Source organism: Coregonus clupeaformis, unplaced genomic scaffold (genome assembly GCF_020615455.1).
Source record: "Coregonus clupeaformis isolate EN_2021a unplaced genomic scaffold, ASM2061545v1 scaf0927, whole genome shotgun sequence".
Taxonomy (NCBI): domain Eukaryota; kingdom Metazoa; phylum Chordata; class Actinopteri; order Salmoniformes; family Salmonidae; genus Coregonus; species Coregonus clupeaformis.
In genome coordinates, this window is record NW_025534381.1 from 162,277 (window position 1) to 182,058 (window position 19,782).

At 47.3% G+C, this 19,782-nt stretch overlaps 1 protein-coding gene across 1 annotated transcript in view; it reads left to right on the forward strand.

The window, feature by feature from the left end:
- LOC121550591 (probable cyclin-dependent serine/threonine-protein kinase DDB_G0292550) overlaps positions 1-17,549 on the forward strand; it is a 104,723-nt gene extending 87,174 nt beyond the window's left edge. Inside the window, exons 4-10 of the mRNA XM_045217132.1 lie at positions 390-611; positions 4,146-4,451; positions 6,044-6,275; positions 15,050-15,144; positions 15,437-15,520; positions 15,731-16,555; positions 17,345-17,549. Of these exons, the coding sequence (XP_045073067.1) occupies positions 390-611; positions 4,146-4,451; positions 6,044-6,275; positions 15,050-15,144; positions 15,437-15,520; positions 15,731-16,555; positions 17,345-17,549 (1,969 nt within the window). The remainder of the gene's footprint in view (positions 1-389; positions 612-4,145; positions 4,452-6,043; positions 6,276-15,049; positions 15,145-15,436; positions 15,521-15,730; positions 16,556-17,344) is intronic.
- Positions 17,550-19,782: the final 2,233 nt, after the last annotated feature.

Below are 19,782 nucleotides of genomic sequence, written 5' to 3' on the forward strand. Positions count from 1 at the left end.
AACAGCTGTCGCAACAAAAACCACAGCAGCTCCAGCAACAACCACAAATGGAGTTAAGACAACAACAGCTGCAAAAATAACAAGAGCTGCTGAAACTACAGATACGGCTTCAACAACTACAACTGCACCCACAACAACCACAACTGCTCCCACAAAAACCAAATCAGCAACAACAACAACCATAGATGCTTCCACAACAACAACAACTGCTGCAACAACAACCACAGATATGCCGACAACCACAGCTGACCCCACAACAACCACAGCTGCCCCCACTACAACCACAGCTGCCCCCACTACAACCACAGCTGCCCCCACTACAATCACAGCTGGTGTTAGGACGACAACAGTTGCACCAATAAAAACAGCTGGTGAAATCACCACCACAGGTGCCTCCCAATCGAATACAGCTGCTGCCACAACAACCACAGCTGCACAAACATCAACCACAGCTGTCGCTACGACTACAACAGCAGCAGCCACAACAACATTAGCTGCCGCAACAACGACAGCAGCTCCAATGACGAGAACAGCTTTAACAACCACATATATGCCGACAACCACCGCTGCCCCCACAACAACAACAGCTGCCCCCATGATAACTACAGCTGGTGTTACGACGTCAACAGCAGCACCAATAACAACAGCTGTTGAACCTAGCAGAGCAGGTGTCTCCCCGACATCTACAGCTGCTGCCACAACAACCACAGCTGCACCAACAACAACCAACAAAGATCCAAAGACAACCACACCTGGAGTTACAACAGCAACAGCTGCAACAATAACAACAGCTGCTGAAACTTCAGATACGGCTATAACAACCACAGCTACACCCATAACAACCACAGCAGCACTAGCAGTCACCACAGTTTCTCCAACAACAACCACAGCTTCCCCTACAACAACCACAGATATGCCGACAACCACCGCTGCCCCCACAACAGAAACGGCTGCCCCCATGATAACTACAGCTGGTGTTACGACTTCAACAGCACCACCAATAACAAAAGCTGTTGATCGTATCGCCACAGGTGTCTCACCGACAACTACAGCTGCTGCCACAACAACAAGAGGTGGACCAACAACAACCACAGCTGTGGAGACGACTACAACAGCAGCAGCCACAACAAGAACAGCTGCCGCAACAACAACCAAAGCAGATCCAAAAACAACCACATCTGGAGTTACAAAAACAACAGCTGCACCAATAACAACAGATGCTGAAACTACATATACGGATAGAACAACCAAAGTTGAACCCACAACAACCACAGCTGCTCCCACAACAACCACAGAAGCACTAACAACAACAGCTGTCGCTATGACTACAACAGCAACAACACCAACAGCTGTCTCAACAACAACTACAGCAGCTCCAACAACAACCATAGACGGAGTTATGAGTACAACAACAGCTGCAAAAATAACAAGAGCTGCTGAAACTACAGATATGGCTTCAACAACCACAGCTGCACCCACAACAACCACAGCTGCTCCCACAAAAACCAAATCAGCAACAACAACAACCATAGATGCTTCCACAACAACAACAACTGCTGCAACAACAACCACAGATATACCGACAACCACAGCTGCCCCCACAACAACCACAGCTGTCCCCACTACAACCACAGCTGCCCCCACTACAATCGCAGCTGGTGTTAGGACGACAACAGTTGCACCAATAAAAACAGCTGCTGAAACCACCACCACAGGTGCCTTCCAAACGAATACAGCTGCTGCCACAACAATCACAGCTGCACAAACATCAACCACAGCTGTCGCTACGACTACAACAGCAGCAGACACAACAACAGCTTTAACAACCACAGATAGAACAGCTTTAACAACCACAGATATGCCGACAACCACCGTTGCCCCCACAACAACAACAGCTGCCCCCATGATAACTACAGCTGGTGTTACGACGGCAACAGCTGGACCAATAACAGCTGCTGAAACTACAGATATGGCTACAACAACAACAGCTCCACCCACACCAACCACAGCGACTCTCACTGCAACCACGGCTGCCCCCATGACAACCACAGCTGGTGTTTTGAGGACAAAATCTGTGTCAATAACAACAGCTGCTGATACTTCCACCACAAGTGCCTCCCCGACATCTACAGCTGCTGCGAAAACAACCACAGCTGCACCAACAACAACCAAAAAAGATCCAAAGACAACCACACCTGGAGTTACAACAGCTGCAACAATAACAACAGCTGCTGAAACTTCAGATACGGCTATAACAACCACAGCTACACCCATAACAACCACATCAGCACTAGCTGTGACCACAGTTGCTCCAACAACAACCACAGCTGCCCCTACAACAACCACAGATATGCCGACAACCACCGCTGCCCCCACAACAGCAACGGCTGCCCCCATGATAACTACAGCTGGTGTTACGACTTCAACAGCACCACCAATAACAAAAGCTGTTGATCGTACCGCCACAGGTGTCTCACCGACAACTACAGCTGCTGCCACAACAACAAGAGGTGGACCAACAACAACCACAGCTGTGGAGACGACTACAACAGCAGCAGCCACAACAAGAACAGCTGCCGCAACAACAACCAAAGCAGATCCAAAAACAACCACATCTGGAGTTACAAAAACAACAGCTGCACCAATAACAACAGATGCTGAAACTACATATACGGATAGAACAACCAAAGTTGAACCCACAACAACCACAGAAGCACTAACAACAACAGCTGTCGCTATGACTACAACAGCAACAACACCAACAGCTGTCTCAACAACAACTACAGCAGCTCCAACAACAACCATAGACGGAGTTATGAGTACAACAACAGTTGCAAAAATTACAAGAGCTGCTGAAAATACAGATATGGCTTCAACAACCACAGCTGCACCCACAACAACCACAGCTGCTCCCACAAAAAAACAAATCAGCAACAACAACAACCATAGATGCTTCCACAACAACAACAACTGCTGCAACAACAACCACAGATATACCGACAACCACAGCTGCCCCCACAACAACCACAGCTGCCCCCACTACAACCACAGCTGCCCCCACTACAACCACAGCTGCCCCCACTACAACCACAGCTGCCCCCACTACAATCGCGGCTGATGTTAGGACGACAACAGTTGCACCAATAAAAACAGCTACTGAAACCACCACCACAGGTGCCTTCCAAAGGAATACAGCTGCTGCCACAACAACCGAAGCTGCACAAACATCAACCACAGCTGTCACTACGACTACAACAGCAGCAGACACAACAACATTAGCTGCCGTAACAACAACAACAGCTGCCCCCATGATAACTACAGCTGGTGTTTCGACGGCAACAGCTGGACCAATAACAGCTGCTGAAACTACATATTTGGCTACAACAACAACAGCTCCACCCACACCAACCACAGCGACTCTCACAGCAACCACGGCTGCCCCCATGACAACATCAGCTGGTGTTTTGAAGACAAAATCTGTGTCAATAACAACAGCTGCTGATACTTCCACCACAAGTGCCTCCCCGACAACTACAGCTGCTGCCTCAACAACAACAAATGCACCAACAACAACCACAGCTGGAGTTACGACAACAACAGATGCACCAATAACGACAGCTGCTGAAACTACAGATAAGGATTTAACAACCACAGTTGAACTCACAAAAACCACAACTGCTCCAACAACCACAGCTTCCCCCATAACAACCAGAGCAGCAGCAACAACAACCACAGCTGCACCCACAACAACCACAGCTGCTCCCACCACAACCACATCTGCTCCCACAACAACCCCAGCTGCTCCCACCACAACCACATCTGCTCCCACAACAACCACAGCTACTCCCACAACAACCACAGCTGGTCCAACAACAACCAACGCTGCTCCAAAACAACCACAGATATACCAACAACCACAGCTGCCCCTACGACAAACATAGCTGGTGTTACGACGCTAGAAGCTGCACAGATAACAACAGCTGCTGAAACTACCACCACAGTTGTCTCCACGACAACTACAGCTGCTGCCACAACAACCACAGCTGCACCAACAACAATCACAGCTGTTGCCATGATAACTACAGCTGGTGTTACGACGTCAACAGCAGCACCAATAACAACAGCTGTTGAACCTACCACCGCAGGTGTCTCCCCGACAACTACAGCTGCTGCCACAACAACCACAGCTGCACCAACAACAACCAAAAAAGATCAGAAGACAACCACACCTGGAGCTACAACTACAACAGCTGCAACAATAACTGCAATAGCTGCACAAACATCAACCACAGCTGTCGCTATGACTACAACAGCAGCAGCCACAACAACATTAGCTGCCTCAACAACGATAGCAGCTCCAACGATGAGAACAGCTTTAACAACCACAGATATACCGACAACCACCGCTGCCCCCACAACAACCACAACTGCCCCCATGATAACTACAGCTGGTGTTTCGACGGCAACAGCTGGACTAATAACAGCTGCTGAAACTACAGATATGGCTTCAACAACAACAGCTGCACCCACACCAACCACTGCGACTCTCACAGCAACCACGGCTGTCCCCATGACAACCACAGCTGGTGTTTTGAGGACAAAACCTGTGTCAATAACAGCAGCTGCTGATACTTCCACCACAAGTGCCTCCCCGACAACTACAGCTGCTGCCTCAACAACTACAGATGCACCAACAACAACCACAGCTGCAGTTACGACAACAACAGATGCACCAATAAAAACAGCTGCTGAAACTACAGATAAGGATTCAACAACCACAGTTGAACTCACAAAAACCACAACTGCTCCAACAACCACAGCTGCCCCCATAATAACCAGAGGAGCAGCAACAACAACCACAGCTGCGCCCACAACAACCACATCTGCTCCCACCACAACCACAGCTGCTCCCACAATAACCACAGCTGCTCCCACCACAACCACAGCTGCTCCCACTACAACCACAGCTGGTCTAACAACAACCAAAGCTGCTCCAAAAACAACCACAGATATACCAACAACCACTGCTGCCCCTACGACAAACACAGCTGGTGTTACGACGATAGAAGCTGCAACGATAACAGCTGCTGAAACTACAACCACAGTTGTCTCCCCGGACAACTACAGCTGCTGCCACAAAAACCACAGCTGCATCAACAACAACTAAAAAGATCCAAAGACAACCACAGCTGGAGTTACAACAACAACAGCAGCAAAAATAACAACAGCTGCTGAAACTTCAGATACGGCTATAACAACAACATCTACACCCATTACAACAACAGCAGCTATCATAACAAACACAGCAGCACTAGCAATGACCACAGTTGCTCCAACAACAACAACAGCTTCCCCTACAACAACCACAGAAATGCAGACAACCACCGCTGCCCCGACAACAACCACAGCTGCCTCCGTTATAACTAAAGCTGGTGTTACGACGACAACATTAGCACCAATAACAACAGCTGTTCAACCTACAACCACAGGTGCCTCCCGACATCTACAACTGCTGCCACAACAACAACAGCTGCACCAAAAACAACAGCTGCTGAAACTACATATACGGATATAACAACCACAGTTGCAACCACAACAACCACTGCTCCTCCCACAACAACCACAGAAGATCTAACAACAACAGCTGTCGCTACAACTACATCAGCAACAAAACCAACAGCTGTCGCAACAAAAACCACAGCAGCTCCAGCAACAACCACAAATGGAGTTAAGACAACAACAGCTGCAAAAATAACAAGAGCTGCTGAAACTACAGATACGGCTTCAACAACTACAACTGCACCCACAACAACCACAACTGCTCCCACAAAAACCAAATCAGCAACAACAACAACCATAGATGCTTCCACAACAACAACAACTGCTGCAACAACAACCACAGATATACCGACAACCACAGTTGACCCCACAACAACCACAGCTGCCCCCACTACAACCACAGCTGCCCCCACTACAATCACAGCTGATGTTAGGACGACAACAGTTGCACCAATAAAAACAGCTGGTGAAATCACCACCACAGGTGCCTCCCAATCGAATACAGATGCTGCCACAACAACCACAGCTGCACAAACATCAACCACAGCTGTCGCTACGACTACAACAGCAGCAGCCACAACAACATTAGCTGCCGCAACAACGACAGCAGCTCCAATGACGAGAACAGCTTTAACAACCACATATATGCCGACAACCACCGCTGCCCCCACAACAACAACAGCTGCCCCCATGATAACTACAGCTGGTGTTACGACGTCAACAGCAGCACCAATAACAAAAGCTGTTGATCGTACCGCCACAGGTGTCTCACCGACAACTACAGCTGCTGCCACAACAACAAGAGGTGGACCAACAACAACCACAGCTGTGGAGACGACTACAAACAGCAGCAGCCACAACAAGAACAGCTGCCGCAACAACAACCAAAGCAGATCCAAAAACAACCACATCTGGAGTTACAAAAACAACAGCTGCACCAATAACAACAGATGCTGAAACTACATATATGGATAGAACAACCAAAGTTGAACCCACAACAACCACAGAAGCACTAACAACAACAGCTGTCGCTATGACTCCAACAGCAACAACACCAACAGCTGTCTCAACAACAACTACAGCAGCTCCAACAACAACCATAGACAGAGTTATGAGAACAACAACAGCTGCAAAAATAACAAGAGCTGCTGAAACTACAGATAAGGCTCTAACAACCACAGCTGCACCCACAACAACCACAGCTGCTCCCACAAAAACCAAATCAGCAACAACAACAACCATAGATGCTTCCACAACAACAACAACTGCTGCAACAACAACCACAGATATACCGACAACCACAGCTGCCCCCACAACAACCACAATTGTCCCCACTACAACCACAGCTGCCCCCACTACAATCGCAGCTGGTGTTAGGACGACAACAGTTGCACCAATAAAAACAGCTGCTGAAACCACCACCACAGGTGCCTTCCAAACGAATACAGCTGCTGCCACAACAACCACAGCTGCACAAACATCAACCACAGCTGTCGCTATGACTACAACAGCAGCAGACACAACAACAGCTTTAACAACCACAGATAGAACAGCTTTAACAACCACAGATATGCCGACAACCACCGATGCCCCCACAACAACAACAGCTGCCCCCATGATAACTACAGCTGGTGTTACGACGGCAACAGCTGGACCAATAACAGCTGCTGAAACTACAGATATGGCTACAACATCAACAGCTCCACCCACACCAACCACAGCGACTCTCACAGCAACCACGGCTGCCCCCATGACAACCACAGCTGGTGTTTTGAGGACAAAATCTGTGTCAATAACAACAGCTGCTGATACTTCCACCACAAGTGCCTCCCCGACAACTACAGCTGCTGCCTCAACAACAACAAATGCACCAACAACAACCACAGCTGGAGTTACGACAACAACAGATGCACCAATAACAACAGCTGCTGAAACTACAGATAAGGATTCAACAACCACAGTTGAACTCACAAAAACCACAACTGCTCCAACAACCACAGCTGCCCCCATAACAACCAGAGCAGCAGCAACAACAACCACAGCTGCACCCACAACAACCACAGCTGCTCCCACCACAACCACAGCTGCTCCCACAACAACCACAGCTGGTCTAACAACAACCACAGCTGGTCTAACAACAACCACAGATATATCAACAACCACTGTTGCCCCTACGACAAACACAGCTGGTGTTACGACGATAGAAGCTGCAACGATAACAACAGCTGCTGAAACTACAACCACAGTTGTCTCCCGGACAACTACAGCTGCTGCCACAAAAACCACAGCTGCATCAACAACAACTAAAAAAGATCCAAAGACAACCACAGCTGGAGTTACAACAACAACAGCAGCAAAAATAACAACAGCTGCTGAAACTTCAGATACGGCTATAACAACAACAGCTACACCCATTACAACAACAGCAGCTATCATAACAAACACAGCAGCACTAGCAATGACCACAGTTGCTCCAACAACAACCACCGCTGCCCCGACAACAACCACAGCTGCCTCCGTTATAACTAAAGCTGGTGTTACGACGACAACATTAGCACCAATAACAACAGCTGTTCAACCTACAACCACAGGTGCCTCCCCGACATCTACAACTGCTGCCACAACAACAACAGCTGCACCAAAAACAACAGCTGCTGAAACTACATATACGGATATAACAACCACTGTTGCACCCACAACAACCACTGCTCCTCCCACAACAACCACAGAAGATCTAACAACAAAAGCTGTCGCTACAACAGCAACAAAACCAACAGCTGTCGCAACAAAAACCACAGCAGCTCCAGCAACAACCACAAATGGAGTTAAGACAACAACAGCTGCAAAAATAAAAACAGCTGGTGAAATCACCACCACAGTTGCCTCCCAATCGAATACAGCTGCTGCCACAACAACCACAGCTGCACAAACATCAACCACAGCTGTCGCTACGACTACAACAGCAGCAGCCACAACAACATTAGCTGCCGCAACAATGACAGCAGCTCCAATGACGAGAACAGCTTTAACAACCACATATATGCCGACAACCACCGCTGCCCCCACAACAACAGCTGCCCCCATGATAACTACAGCTGATGTTACGACGTCAACAGCAGCACCAATAACAACAGCTGTTGATCCTACCACAGCAGGTGTCTCCCCAACATCTACAGCTGCTGCCACACAAACCACAGCTGCACCAACAACAACCAAAAAAGATCCAAAGACAACCACACCTGGAGTTACAACAGCAACAGCTGCAACAATAACAACAGCTGCTGAAACTTCAGATACGGCTATAACAACCACAGCTACACCCATAACAACCACAGCAGCACTAGCAGTGACCACAGTTGCTCCAACAACAACCACAGCTTCCCCTACAACAACCACAGATATGCCGACAACCACCGCTGCCCCCACAACAGCAACGGCTGCCCCCATGATAACTACAGCTGGTGTTACGACTTCAACAGCAGCACCAATAACAAAGCTGTTGATCGTACCGCCACAGGTGTCTCACCGACAACTACAGCTGCTGCCACAACAACAAGAGGTGGACCAACAACAACCACAGCTGTGGAGACGACTACAACAGCAGTAGCCACAACAAGAACAGCTGCTGCAACAACAACCAAGGCAGATCCAAAAACAACCACATCTGGAGTTACAAAAACAACAGTTGCACCAATAACAACAGATGCTGAAACTACATATACGGATAGAACAACCAAAGTTGAATCCACAACAACCACAGCTGCTTCCACAACAACCACAGAAGCACTAACAACAACAGCTGTTGCTATGACTCCAACAGCAACAACACCAACAGCTGTCTCAACAACAACTACAGCAGCTCCAACAACAACCATAGACGGAGTTATGAGTACAACAACAGCTGCAAAAATAACAAGAGCTGCTGAAACTACAGATATGGCTTCAACAACTACAACTGCACCCACAACAACCACAACTGCTCCCACAAAAACCAAATCAGCAACAACAACAACCATAGATACTTCCACAACAACAACAACAGCTTTAACAACCACATATATGCCGACAACCACCGCTGCCCCCACAACAACCACTTCTGCCCCCATGATAACTACAGCTGGTGTTACGACAGAAACAGCTGGACTAATAACAGCTGCTGAAACTACAGATATGGCTACAACAACAACAGCTGCACCCACACCAACCACAGCTACTCTCACAGCAACCGCGGCTGCCCCCATGACAACCACAGCTGGTGTTTTGAGGACAAAACCTTTGTCAATAACAACAGCTGCTGATACTTCCATCACAAGTGCCTCCCCGACAAATGCAGCTGCTGCCTCAACAACAACAGATGCACCAACAACAACCACAGCTGGAGTTACGACAACAACAGATGCACCAATAACAACAGCTGCTGAAACTACAGATAAGGATTCAACAACCACAGTTGAACTCACAAAAACCACAACTGCTCCAACAACCACAGCTGCCCCCATAACAACCACAGCTGCTCCTACCACAACCACAGCTGGTCCAACAACAACCAAAGCTGCTCGAAAAACAACCACAGATATACCAACAACAACAGCTGCTCCTACGACAAACGTAGCTGGTGTTACGACGCTAGAAGCTGCACAGATAACAACAGCTGCTGAAACTACCACCACAGTTGTCTCCCCGACAACTACAGCTGCTGCCACAACAACCACAGCTGCACCAACAACAGCCACAGCTGTTGCCATGATAACTACAGCTGGTGTTACGACGTCAACAGCAGCACCAATAACAACAGCTGTTGAACCTACCACCGCAGGTGTCTCCCCGACATCTACAGCTGCTGCCACAACAACCACAGCTGCACCAACAACAACCAAAAAAGATCCAAAGACAACCACACCTGGAGTTACAACAACAACAACTGCAACAATAACAACAGCTGCTGAAACTTCATATACGGCTATAACAACCACAGCAGCACTAGCAGCACTAGCAGTGACCACAGTTGCTCCAACAACAACCACAGCTGCCCCTACAACAACCACAGATATGCCGACAACCACCGCTGCCCCCACAACAGCAACGGCTGCCCCCATGATAACTACAGCTGGTGTTACGACTTCAACAGCAGCACCAATAACAAAAGCTGTTGATCCTACCGCCACAGGTGTCTCACCGACAACTACAGCTGCTGCCACAACAACAAGAGGTGGACCAACAACAACCACAGCTGTGGAGACTACTACAACAGCAGCAGCAACAACAAGAACAGCTGCCGCAACAACAACCAAAGCAGATCCAAAAACAACCACATCTGGAGTTACAAAAACAACAGCTGCACCAATAACAACAGATGCTGAAACTACATATACGGATAGAACAACCAAAGTTGAACCTACAACAACCACAGCTGCTCCCACAACAACCACAGAAGCACTAACAACAACAGCTGTCGCTATGACTACAACAGCAACAACACCAACAGCTGTCTCAACAACAACTACAGCAGCTCCAACAACAACCATAGACAGAGTTATGAGTACAACAACAGCTGCAAAAATAACAAGAGCTGCTGAAACTACAGATATGGCTTCAACAACCACAGCTGCACCCACAACAACCACAGCTGCTCCCACAAAAACCAAATCAGCAACAACAACAACCATAGATGCTTCCACAACAACCACAGCTGCCCCCACTACAACCACAGCTGCCCCCACTACAATCGCAGCTGGTGTTAGGACGACAACAGTTGCACCAATAAAAACAGCTGCTGAAACCACCACCACAGGTGCCTTCCAATCGAATACAGCAGCAGACACAACAACATTAGCTGCCGCAACAACGACAGCAGCTCCAACGACGAGAACAGCTTTAACAACCACAGATATGCCGACAACCACCGCTGCCCCCACAACAACCACAGCTGCCCCCATGATAACTACAGCTTGTGTTACGACTGCAACAGCTGGACCAACAACAGCTGCTGAAACTACATATATGGCTACAACAACAACATCTCCACCCACACCAACCACAGCGACTCTCACAGCAACCACGGCTGCCCCCATGACAACCACAGCTGGTGTTTTGAGGACAAAATCTTTGTCAATAACAACAGCTGCTGCTACTTCCACCACAAGTGCCTCCCCGACAACTACAGCTGCTGCCTCAACAACAACAAATGCACCAACAACAACCACAGCTGGAGTTACGACAACAACAGATGCACCAATAACAACAGCTGCTGAAACTACAGATAAGGATTCAACAACCACAGTTGAACTCACAAAAACCACAACTGCTCCAACAACCACAGCTGCCCCTATAACAACCAGAGCAGCAGCAACAACAACCACAGCTGCACCCACAACAACCACAGCTGCTCCCACAACAACCACAGCTGGTCCAACAACAACCACAGCTGCTCCCACTTTAAACACAACTGCTCCCACAACAACCACAGCTGCTCCAACATCAACCAGAGCTGCTCCAAAAACAACCACAGATATACCAACAACCACTGCTGCCACTACGACAAACACAGCTGGTGTTAGGACGATAGAAGCTGCACCGACAACTACAGCTGCTGCCACAACAACCACAGCTGCATCAATAACAACTAAAAAAGATCCAAAGACAACCACAGCTGGAGTTACAACAACAACAGCAGCAGAAATAACAACAGCTGCTGAAACTACAGATACGGCTATAACAACCACAGCTAAACCCATTACAACAACATTAGCTCTCATAATAAACACAGCAGCACTAGCAATGACCACAGTTGCTTCAACAACAACCATAACTGCCCCTACAACAACCACATATATGCAGACAACCACCGCTGCCCCCACAACAACCACAGCTGCCCCCATGATAAATGCAGCTGGTGTTACGATGTCAACAGCAGCACCAATAACAACAGCTTCTGAAACTACCACCACAGTTGTCTCCCCGACAACTACAGCTGCTGCCACAACAACCACAGCTGCACCAACAACAACCACAGCTGTTGCCATGATAACTACAGCTGGTGTTACGACGTCAACAGCAGCACCAATAACAACAGCTGTTGAACCTACCACCGCAGGTGTCTCCCCGACAACTACAGCTGCTGCCATAACAACCACAGCTGCACCAACAACAACCAAAAAAAATCCAAAGATGACCACACCTGGAGTTACAACAACAACAGCTGCAACAATAACAACAGCTGCTGAAACTACAGAAACGGCTATAACAACCACAGCTACACCCATAACAACCACAGCAGCACTAGCGGTGACCACAGTTTCTCCAACAACAACCACAGCTGCCCCTACAATAACCACAGATATGCCGACAACCACCGATGCCCCCACAACAGCAACGGCTGCCCCCATGATAACTACAACTGGTGTTACAACTTCAACAGCAGCACCAATAACACAAGCTGTTGAACGTACCGCCACAGGTGTCTCACCGACAACTACAGCTGCTGCCACAACAACAACAGGTGGACCAACAACAACCACAGCAGTGGAGACGACTACAACAGCATCAGCCACAACAAGAACAGCTGCCGCAACAACAACCAAAGCAGATCCAAAAACAACCACATCTGGAGTTACAAAAACAACAGCTGCACCAATAACAGATGCTGAAACTACATATACGGATAGAACAACCAAAGTTGAACCCACAACAACCACAGAAGCACTAACAACAACAGCTGTCGCTATGTCTACAACAGCAACAACACCAACAGCTGTCTCAACAACAACAACAGCAGCTCCAACAACAACCATAGACAGAGTTATGCGTAAAACAACAGCTGCAAAAATAACAAGAGCTGCTGAAACTACAGATACGGCTTCAACAACCACAGCTGCACCCACAGCAACCACAGCTGCTCCAACAAAAACCAAATCAGCAACAACAACAACCATAGATGCTTCCACAACAAAAACAACTGCTGCAACAACAATCACAGATATACCGACTACCACAGCTGCCCCCACAACAACCACAGCTGCCCCCACTACAACCACAACTGCCCCCACTACAATCGCAGCTGGTGTTAGGACGACAACAGTTGCACCAATAAAAACAGCTGCTGAAACCACCACCACAGGTGCCTTCCAATCGAATACAGCTGCTGCCACAACAACCACAGGTGCAAAAACATCAACCACAGCTATCGCTACGACTACAACAGCAGCAAACACAACATTAGCTGCCGCAACAACGACAGCAGCTCCAACGACAAGAACAGATGGAGTTACGACAACAACAGCTGCAAAAATAACAACAGCTGCTGATACTAATTATACAGCTTCAACAACCACAGCTGCACCCACAACAACCAAAGCTGCTTCCACATTAACCACAGCTGCTCCCACAAAAACCACATCAGCAACAACCAAAGCTGCTCCAACAACAACCACAACTGCCGCAACAACAACCACAGATGTGAAGACAACCACTGCTGTCCCCACTACAATCTTAGCTGGTGTTACCACAGCAGCAGCCACAACAATATTAGCTGCCGCAATAACGGCAGCAGCTCCAACGACGAGAACAGCTTCAACAACCACATATATGATGACAACCACCGCTGCCCCCACAACAACCACAGCTGTGGCGACAATTACAACAGTTGCACCCACAACAACCACTGCTCCTCCCACAACAACCACAGAAGCACTAACAACAATAGCTGTCGCTACAACTACAACAGCAACAACACCAATAGATTTCGCAACAACACAAACAGCAGCTACAGCAACAACCACAGATGGAGTTAAGACAACAACAGCTGCAAAAATAACAAGACCTGCTGAAACTACAGATACGGCTTCAACAACCACAGCTGCTCCCACAAAAACAAAATCAGCCACAAGAACAACCATAAATGCTCCCATAACAACAACAAATGCTGCAACAACATCCACAGATATACCGACAACCACAGCTGCCCCCACTACAACCACAGCTGCCCCCACTACAACCGCAGCTGGTGTTAGGACGACAACAGTTGCACCAATAAAAACAGCTACTGAAACCACCACCACAGGTGCCTCCCAATCAAGTACAGCTGCTGCCACACCAACCACAGCCGCACAAACATCAACCACAGATGTCGCTACGACTACAACAGCAGCAGCCACAATATTAGCTGCCGCAACAACGACAGCAGCTCGAATGACGAGAACAGCTTTAACAACCACAGATATGCCGACAACCACAGCTGCCCCCACAACAACCACAGCTGCCCCCATGATTACTACAGCTGGTGTTACGATGACAACAGCTGGACCAATAACAGCTGCTGAAACTACATATACGGCTACAACAACAACAGCTGCACCCACACCAACAACAGCGACTCTCACAACAACCATGGCTGCCCCCACTACAACCACAGCTGCCCCCACTACAACCGCAGCTGGTGTTAGGATGACAACTATAGCTGTGTTTACGACAACCATAGCCCTCCCCACATCAGCCAAAGCTGCTCCCACAACAAGCACAGGTTCCGCCACAACAACCACAGCTGCTCCCAGAACAACCACAGCAGCAACAACGACAACTACAGCTGCTGCTAGAACAGCTTCAACAACCACAGATATGCCGACAACCACCACTTCCCCCCCAACAACCACAGCTGCCCCCATGATAACTACAGCTGGTGTTACGACGACACCAGCAGCACCAATAACAACACCTGTTGAACCTACCACCAAATGTGTCTCCCCGACAACTACAGCTGCTGCCACAACAACCACTGCAGCGCTAATGACAACTACAGCTGAGGCTACGACAAATACAGATACAGCTACTACAACCACATATGCACACACAGCAACCACAGCTGCACCCACAACACCCACAGGTGCCCCCACAATAACCACCGCTGCTGCTACGACAACAACAGCAGTGGCTATATCAAACACAAGTTCACACACAACAACCACAGGTACAGCAATGACAACCACAGCTGCTGCCGCAACAACCACAGCTGAACCAATGGCAAACACTGTAGCACCAATGCCAACTGCAGCTGCAGCTACGACAACTACACATACGGCTACAACAACCACAGCTGCTGCTACGACAACAACAGCTGCGCCAACGACATCCACAGGTGCTGAAACAACAACCACAGCTGAACCAACTATAACAACAGCAGCAGCCCCAATGACAACTACAGCAATGACAACTACAGGTATGCCTACAACAACCACAGCTGCACCCACAACAAATACAGCTGCTCACACAACAACCACAGCTGCTCCCACTACAAGCACAGATGTTCCCACCACAACCACAGCAGCATCAACGACAACTACATCTACGGCTACAACAACCACAGCTATACAAACCACAACCAAAGCAGCACCAATGACAACTACATCTTCGCCTATGACAACTACAGATGTGCCTACAACAATGACAGCTGCTCCCACAGCAACCACAGCAGCACCAACGACAACTACAGCTTCTGCAGCGACAACAACCACAGCTTCCCCCACATTAACCACAGCTGCAGCAATGACAAATACAGCTCTGGCTACAACTACTACAGATACAGCTACAACAACCACAGCGGCACCCACAACCACCACAAATGCTCCCACAACAACCACTGCTGCACCCACAACAACCACTGTTGCAACCACAGCAATCACAGCTGCGCCCACAACAACCACATATGTTCCCACAACAACCACAGCAGCAGTAACCACAAAAACACCTACAGCTATAACAACCAATGCTGCAGTCAAAACTACCACAGCTGCACCCACAACAAAAAAAGCTGCTACTACAACAACTACATCAACCACAGCCGTCCCCAGAACAAACTTAGGTGCTCCCACAACAACTATATATTTCCCTTCAACAACCACAGCTGCTCCAACAACAATCACAGCTGCTGCAACACCCACAGCCGCTCCCACAACAACCACAACTGCTGCTATGACAACAACAGATGCGGCTATGTCAACCAAAAGTTATTCCACAACAACAGCTGCTGCTATGACAACAACAGCTGCAGTGACAACAACCACAGCAGCGACAACAACCACAGCTGCACCCACAACAATGACAGCTGCTCCCACAACAAAAACAGCAGCAGTAACCAAATTAACAGCTGTGCCTACAAAAACCAACACAGCAGCCACAACAACCAGAGCTGCTATGAGAACCTCAACCGCTACCAAAACAACCATATCTTACCCCACAACAAAAACAGCTGCTGCAACGACAACAACAGATGCAGCTACAACAACCATCCCCACAACAACCACAGTTGTTCCTACAACAACCACAGCAGGACCAACAACAACAACAACAGCTGCTGCTGCTACGACAATCACATCCGCCCTTACAATAACCACAGCTTCTTCCACATCAACCACAGCTTCCCCCACAACAATTACAGCTGCTGCTATGACCACTAAAGCTCCCACCACAACAGCCACAGCCAATCCCACTACAGCTTCTGCTACAACAACCACAGGGGCTCCCACGACAACAACAGCAGCTCCCACTACAACTGTAACTACCACCACAGCTGGCTCTACCAAAACAACAGCAAACCCCAAAAAAAACACAGCTGCTCCCACAACAACCACAGCTGCACTAACAACACCAACAGTTTATGCTACAATAACCAGAGCTGCCACAACAACAACCACAGCTTTTCCCAAAACAATCACTGCTGGACCCACAACAACCACAGCAGCACCAACTAAAACTGCAGTTCCTGTAACAACAATAGTGGCTCCCACAACAACAGCGGCTCGAACAACAACTATAGCAGCTTCTACAACAATCACAGCTGCTCCCACAACAACCACAGCAGCAACAACGACAACTACAGCTGCTGCTACGACAACCACAGCACCAACAGCTGCCACCACAACAATAACAACATCTGCTGCCACAACAACAATAGCTGCTGTAACTACCACCACAGCTGGCCCTACCACAACTACAGCTAACCCCACAACAACCACAGCTTTTCCCACAACAACCAGAGCTGCTCCCACAACAACCAAAGCAGCTGCACATACGACAACTCCATCTTCTGTTAAGACAACTAATGTGGCTCCAAATACTACTGTTGTCACAACCACTGCATCCACTGACCCTCCAACGTCAAATGAAGGTGTACTTATTTTAAAGTTCCGGATGAGTCGTACATTTTTAGAAGCCTACAAAAATGCACATTCCCTGGACTACCTTACTTTGGCTTTAAATGTCACAACTGAGGTAAATGTTTACCATTAACTTCAACAAAAATATTTAAATGTATATATAAAAACAAATCCTGCCTGAGAGTTATTAGTGCATAGTACATTTCTTTCATCATTGTAATGCTTTGTATATGTGCTGATATCTTTCTATAGTTGAATCGAGGATACAAAACAATATATCCTGTAATCTTCCTCAGATGTATCATCATCAGTTTCTGGTATGTTCAGTTTTACTTTTAGGTCCATATTTCTACAAATTACTTGCTTAGAAGAAGTCTATTAGTCACATGTTTAGCATTATTTAATAATACTATTACTAATATTACTAACATAACTACTAATATAACTACGCCTAGCGAACAGTTTTTTAAAATTATATGAGAAAAAAATATTCCATTTTATTTGGAACGTCAAGCCAGAAAAAATGTAACGGGACTATTTATATAATGAATATGAATTCGGAGGACAGAAATTATTAAATATAAAAAAATTAGAACTATCACTAAACGCTTCAGTCATACAAAAGTTATACTTAAATCCGAACTGGTTCTCTAGCAAATTAGTAAGATTGTCTCACCCAATGTTCAAGAAAGGCCTTTTTCCCTTTAATCAGATTACAACGTCTCACTTTCAGTTATTTGAAAAGGAAATAATCTCCCAAATATCACTATTTCTAAAACAAGTCATAGAAAGTTGGTTGCAATTTCAATTTAATCCTCCAGAAATGACAGAACAAATAATGCAACAAATATTGTGGTTAAACTCAAATATACTAATTGATTTTAAAAAAAGTATAAAAAAATATAAAAAAAATATAATCTTCGTAAATGATATCATAGGTAGGACTGGTGGAGTTATGTCGCACATGCAGCTAACAAAAACATATGGAAATGTCTGCTCTATCCAAAATCACACCCAAATAATTGCATCATTACCGCAAACATGGAAGAGGAAAGCAGAAGGGGGGAAAAAGTAACAAACTTGTCTGTCGGCCCTGCATTAAAGACCATAATTGGTTAAAGAAAATTGTGATGAATAAAAAAGTATACCAGTTTCATTTAAGGACCAAATAATTGACAGCTGTCCCATATACAGTGGGGAGAACAAGTATTTGATACACTGACAATTTTGCAGGTTTTCCTACTTACAAAGCATGTAGAGGTCTGTAATTTTTATCATAGGTACACTTCAACTGTGAGAGACGGAATCTAAAACAAAAATCCAGAAAATCACATTGTATGATTTTTAAGTAATTAATTTGCATTTTATCAGAAAAGCAGAACTTAATATTTGGTACAGAAACCATGGTTTGCAATTACAGAGATCATACGTTTCCTGTAGGTCTTGACCAGGTTTGCACACACTGCAGCAGGGATTTTGGCCCACTCCTCCATACAGACCTTCTCCAGATCCTTCAGGTTTCGGGGCTGTCGCTGGGCAATACGGACTTTCAGCTCCCTCCAAAGATTTTCTATTGGGTTCAGGTCTGGAGACTGGCTAGGCCACTCCAGGACCTTGAGATGCTTCTACGGAGCCACTCCTTAGTTGCCCTGGCTATGTGTTTCGGGTCGTTGTCATGCTGGAAGACCCAGCCACGACCCATCTTCAATGCTCTTACTGAGGGAAGGAGGTTGTTGGCCAAGATCTCGCGATACATGACCCCATCCATCCTCCCCTCAATACGGTGCAGTTGTCCTGTCCCCTTTGCAGAAAAGCATCCCCAAAAAATTATGTTTCCACCTCCATGCTTCACGGTTGGGATGGTGTTCTTGGGGTTGTACTCATCCTTCTTCTTCCTCCAAACACGGCGAGTGGAGTTTAGACCAAAAAGCTCTATTTTTGTCTCATCAGACCACATTACCTTCTCCCATTCCTCCTCTGGATCATCCAGATGGTCATTGGCAAACTTCAGACGGGCCTGGACATGCGCTGGCTTGAGCAGGGGGGACCCTTGCGTGCGCTGCAGGATTTTAATCCA